Source organism: Phalangium opilio, unplaced genomic scaffold (genome assembly GCF_054372755.1).
Source record: "Phalangium opilio isolate 3A_F unplaced genomic scaffold, DU_Popi_V2 ptg000070l_1, whole genome shotgun sequence".
NCBI classification, from domain to species: domain Eukaryota; kingdom Metazoa; phylum Arthropoda; class Arachnida; order Opiliones; family Phalangiidae; genus Phalangium; species Phalangium opilio.
This window is the reverse complement of record NW_028324182.1, coordinates 16170934-16176933: the sequence shown is the minus strand read 5'-3', so window position 1 is coordinate 16176933 and position 6000 is coordinate 16170934. Positions and strand designations below refer to the sequence as shown.

Here is a 6000-nt window from a genome sequence, read left to right as displayed (position 1 = left end):
AAATAATAAGTATTTGAGAAATTCTTTTGTTAGTGTTGCGTGGAACTTCACTCTTAAATTGTTTTTACGTAAAGGTTTGTAACTACACGATGCTACCTTCTCCCTAACATATCTCACAGAGGTAGTGGTTCTACCTTCATATCGAGTAATATATGTTACGGCTGCGATTTACCCCATATACATACAATTCCGTTCATATATTACACGAAAAAAAGGACTAAATCTTTAGACTTATATACCAGGGCGATGACAGTATAGATTAAGATCATAAATTGAACTGTCATCTATTTTCTTGTAGAAAAAGGGAGGGCAGGTTTTGAAAACAGAGTGTGTGAGAGAGAGAGAGAGAGAGAGAATGCGGTAGATCGAGGATTCCATAAACTAGAGGAGGTCGATGAAGTTAAGGGGAAAAAGCTATATAGGAAAATATAAGAGAATGCTCCGGGCAATTTCTACCACTGTCCATTCCCCAGAGATGCATGCCAGTGCAAAAGAAAAACGGTCCTTTTCTGACCGTTAGTTACAAAAGAAGACAATGTTACAAGCCATCTAGGCTGTAAACATATCAGGGTACACTGTTTAAAATTCTAAGGGTCGCGATCAAGGTCAAATTCAAGGTCAATAAGGTTTTCAGTTCAAAAATTAATACAGCCGCGACCATCATCCCCAAATGGTTTCAATGGTTTGCCATCAAAGACAGTTCAATGACAGTTATTCACGAGTTGTTAGAACGTCGATTGGGGTCTGTGCAGTATACCTTCAAAAGACATAGGGGATTTGTGGACACTATTCCATGCCACGTACCAACGTTTGTTCAAAAACCTTCCCACTTCCATAAGTACTTTTTCTATAGACGTATAAGTATGGCTTGGCCGGACAATTCTAGGACATTTTAAGGGCTTTTTTCCCCACCCTCCAAGAACTTGAACTGCGCAATATCAAGAAGTTTTCAAATTCACCAAGGAATATTGAAGGTAGAAAAGGGTACAAATTTATGACTTTGAATTTATGCAATTCTCTCTAGAGAATTGATCGAGAGAGAATTATTGAGAGGGAGAATCAATACCTAAATAATATCGTGTCAACCGACAAGAAGGATAAATTTTCATGGAAATATTGAGTTTTCGATGGAGTTATATATGGAATACTCTCAATTCAATCATGGTAAAAATAGTTTTTGAAAATGGGGCAGATAGGGTCTCTGAGAACGTACCTACGTGAGAGGCATAACTGTAGTGAGCAATAGTTTTTTTTTAACCCGAGGGGCTAATCACTCTTGAGTTCCTGATTACGCGTAATTATCACTGTCAATGCCATGCAAGGTTTTTAAAGATTAGGCTTAATCGTTTTAGTACACCGATTACATACGCTGAGTGACTGGCCCCTCGGTTTTTTTATTGTACAGAGGAATGAACGAACTTTCATAGATCTGTAAAAAAATTCTGGTCACTTATTTTCGCTTTAGGAAGAATTCAAATATATGACTCTTCGACTTTCTATTCTTTATGGTGGTCTCGATATTTTCAATTATGTTCCGTATACTATGTCACTAGCCCGCATTTTTGTCACGAGGACGTGTCCCCTTACAGTAATTTTGGAGGGGGTAAATTCCATTTGGGCATTACCATAATTCATATTTTTTTCAAACGTAGAAAATGAATAATGGTTTAAAACCGAACTACTTCTTTCTATACTTATTTGTATTTTATAGTAAACTCAAAATTTTTTGTGTTAGAAAAACTGGTTGATTTTTCACTTACCAAAGTTGACTTCTTAAATGGCATGAAATTTGCGTGCGGTTTTTTCTTCTTGAAGTTTGCTCTCTTTTGGAAGACTACATCTGGTTATAAATGTAAAATTTTGGATTAAAAATAAGTAAGATTAAAATTTATATAGTGTTAGTAAAATATCCACGAATTGATTGAGTCGTATTTAACTAGCGTTGAAGATGGATGGATAAATTCAGGGATTGTGTCGACTAATTTGCATAAATTTGATAAAGAATTTAACGTTGTTATTTTTATTTATAGTTAAAATTTATCATATATTGAATCGGGAGAACAATAATGTTTTTTGCGTCGTTTCTCGCGTTAATTTAATGTTGTCATTAAACATAAATTAATATTTAAATAAGTAATTAAAAAAAAGATAAGAATTTCTCTGCTAATAACATACTTATTTCAATTTCTTGAAGTTTTCACATTAAAATTGTTTTCGGATTTACACGTCAGAAAAGTGTGCAGAAAATAAAGCGAGAATCCGTTAAATGCAAAATATGTTGTTAAAGATATCACGAGTTGATCATTTTATATATATATATATATTTATATATCATTTTAATTTTATTATTTATTATTTCACTTATTAATTATATACGAATTCTCGTTATTCTTCAATCATCTCACTTCCGTTAGCGTAGAAAAAAACCTCCGAATACGTTATTATTTTTACACCGTTTTTCTGCCTCGAGAAAGATTTATTTCCTCCCAATTATTTCTACACGCCGTCTCCAAATATGACGTAGTTTTCAATACGAATAAACGTGTTTTAGGAATAAAAAACATGTAACGCAATAAATAAATAAATAAATGAAGTAAAATTATTTGGAAATCATATAAGAGAGAAAAATACGGAGACATTCCAGACTTTAGGCAAATTTTCACTCCAGAGTCCAGACATCACCACCCCGAATCGGGTTCGTATCGACCCTCGAGTTTAAAAGGGAATGCCCCGGGCTTACTCCGAGCTCCTCTGGAGTAGCCTGGAGAGTGTTAGTGTTATATAGAAGAGAGATAGAGAGGATGAACGCTTCGCGATTTGGGAAAAGGTTATAGGGTAAATTTATACTCGATATTCCCGCGCTCGCTGCATGCCTGCACCATCACGGAAAATGGGGACAGAAATATTTCAATTCGATGCAATTACCAAGACATTTTGCGTATTGCATCCTTGCAACTCACTTTTTGACCCGGAAGGAGGGGGGGGGGACTCCATTTTCGCACCAAATAGTACGCGAGGAAATCGTTTTGTTATTGCGAAATCAATAGATCGCGCACATCTTACGTGAAATTCGAGAAAGAATTTCATTTCCAAGAAATCTTCTTATTTAGAACGACTCTCGCTTAGAGAAAAACAAAATCTTAGCCACTTTAGCACCCTTTGATTTTTTTCACCAATTTTCTTGACGTTCACAAAATCACTTTTTTAATTATCGCGAGTGGTTTTAATTAGATTACCACGCGTGTTGTTTTTTGGTTTATTATTTACATTGTTTAAAAATAACAATTTTATTGTTGACGGTCATAAAAACGTATCGAGAATTATTTCAAATTTTGGTTTTAAATTTTGTTTTGTACTAAAAGTTATAGAAGTCGAAATGCCGATTCGATTCGAATTAATTATTTTATCGTAATTTTAATTAATATAAGCCAATTATATTTAAATTAGTAACGAAAATAAAATGAAATGATGAAAATTGATGTTTTGTTATATTTTTTTCCTATACAAAGCCGCAAATTAGTTTCTAACATTTAAGAGATTGGGTGATTTTTAACAAATTGATATGTCGCTAGTACAATTTGAGCGGCGGTTTGACAAAAAAGTAGTAGGTTGACGAAGGTTAAGGATAATCACTCTGAAGATTAACATCACTATTATCGAGAAATACGGCCAAAAAGCACCAACCACAAAAAGAAGAATGATTATAGGAAATAGACGAGTGTTTGTTTTATTAAAAACTTCTCATTAACGAGAAATTTCGATTTAAAGTTTTCGTTAATTAATTTAGTTCGTATTAAAATAAAAAGCGATCGCGTCGCGGAATTTAAGGTTCATCGCGAGTTTATCGATCGCGCGCATGCAGCTTGGGACATTTACCCAATTATACTGATTGTCAGTTGATTTTTCAAGTCCGCCAGCCAGTTTGAAATTATCAGTACAAGTCAACTTCCGGTTGTTAAAATTATTTTATTTTATTTATTTATTTTTTTTTAAGTTTCCGGTAGTTAGCGCCGATCTCGACCTCGGCGGCGAATTGTGTCGCGTCGAAGTTTAAGAGAAGTATAGATATATCGTAGAGAGAATAGAGAGAGTGAGAGATAGGGGACAAGGCAACCTGGGAATTTGTAATAATGGTCCTCAACAGCGTGGATAAACGAATCCTCCACTTCGTGTAAATCAAATTTCTTCACGTCATCATCAACCAAAGGCAAAATAGTAACCAAGGAAACCGATATTAGTATTTTATTTCCCTACTGCATTTCACTTCCGATTAAACAAAGTTCGGAAATAGTATAGCCATATCTTTAAAAATACTGAATAAATCTTGCAAAGAAATGATAATTTTACGCCCATTTTAATCTACCTTAACCAGAACCAAGGCTTAAAGAAAATATCAAGTAGTATGGCCAGTTTCCCAACTAGTTTATTTGGAAATGAAACGGTGGATTATTGAAGGAAGTAGATATGGCAAGCGACCCTAATTGGCAACCTCAGTCCTCGGTCGGTAAAGAGGACGACATATCCTAGTCAATCTATTCAACAAAGGGCTCCGAACAGGCCGAGTTATGACGGCTGTCAAGCTGGTAAATTGTCTAGCTCGCCAAATCTAATTTCTCCATAACGGTACACCGCCAATTTTGTCACGCTAAATTATGGGAAGGCGTTTAAGAGGTTCTGAAACGCGTGAGTAATTGGCGTTGTACGCGACACGTGATTAGTATATAGAGTAAGAGGCGTAAGTTACCCGAGCACCATCGTTGAAAGAGCGAAGAATGGAAAGGCCCGATAGTCGAGGCGAAGGTGAGAGGAATCGTTAGCTAGTACGAAGTTGTTCGGTTGAATCCTCGATGAAGTTGACATCGTTGATGGCGCCGTGTCCCGCCTTGTAGTATGTGCTGTACTCGTAACGTTTAGTTAACTCCATAGAGCTGACTCTGTCGTCTCGGGGAGTCGTCTTCGACTTCCATATAAACTCGCAAAAGGCGATTATGCATCCCAGTCCTAGACCGGCGAGCAGAATTACGAAGACCCCGCCGACATTGGCCATACCTAGTTCGCTGGCTAGAATAGTTGTTTTCTTATTCGCTTCTTCCGCGCAACGTCCACCGCCCCTTATCCGCCACCATTTCTCCTTCAGAATGTGCAGAGTGCCTTCTTCTTGAAGTTTCAGTATGGCGCTAGAGAGCGGTGTTCGGTACGGAGAACCTAAACACCCCCCAATTAAAAAAATAAAACACACTCAATTATACAAAACTCAACCGATTCGTAGGGGGTGTACAAAGGTTGTTGAAAAATTTAATTGAAAGTGGCGAATATCAAAGGAAACAAAATGGGTTCAATTTAAATATTTGACCTATTTTCAGGGGTTAAAATATATCTTTTATTCAACGTTTTTATTAATTTAGATATAAGGGGCAAGATATATATTTTTTTAAGATTCGATTCCTTTTTGAGGTACAAGTAAATAAAGCTAACCTTTAAGGTTCAAGAAATACGTTCACGATACAAGTAGAAGGGGAAATAGTTCCATTTTAAATTAGACCTAATTAATACAAAGAGCCCTCGTTCCAAAAGAGATTGCCGATAAGGAAATTTAAATGGGTAAAAGAGAGACATAGAAGGATATATCCGGTCTCGTGAATCGTGACAATTCTATTTCAAAGGAAGTGAAGACTTTTGAGAGAGAGAGAGAGAGAGAGAGAGAGAAAAGAGAGTTAAAGCACCTTTGAGACTAAGAGGAGGGGGGAGGAAGGCAATCAAAAATGACTTTTAAAGGTCGAATTTCCTTATTGGAAATGAGATTACACAGAATCAAAGCTTTTCTTAATTAGAAAAGTCCAAATAAATAGCTTTCTTTACCAAGAAAAATAATTCCAAAGTAAGGATTTATACAGAGTCTTTCTGATAGGTCTATCCGAAATTACGGTTGGGGGGCGTATTTTCACTTGAAGAACACACCCCTCCCCCCCATAATTGTTGACATACCTTTCAGAAACACCC

General features: G+C 36.0%; 1 protein-coding gene across 1 annotated transcript in view; it reads right to left on the bottom strand.

The window, feature by feature from the left end:
• Positions 1–1992: 1992 nt before the first annotated feature.
• Positions 1993–6000, bottom strand: part of LOC149661998 (glutamate receptor ionotropic, kainate 2-like) — a 50705-nt gene continuing 46697 nt past the window's right edge. The window contains exons 14-15 of the mRNA XM_089843574.1: positions 4745–5205; positions 1993–4184 (exon numbers count right to left, since the gene is read on the bottom strand). Coding sequence (XP_089699700.1) covers positions 4814–5205 — 392 coding nt within the window. The 3' untranslated portion in view covers positions 1993–4184; positions 4745–4813. The remainder of the gene's footprint in view (positions 4185–4744; positions 5206–6000) is intronic.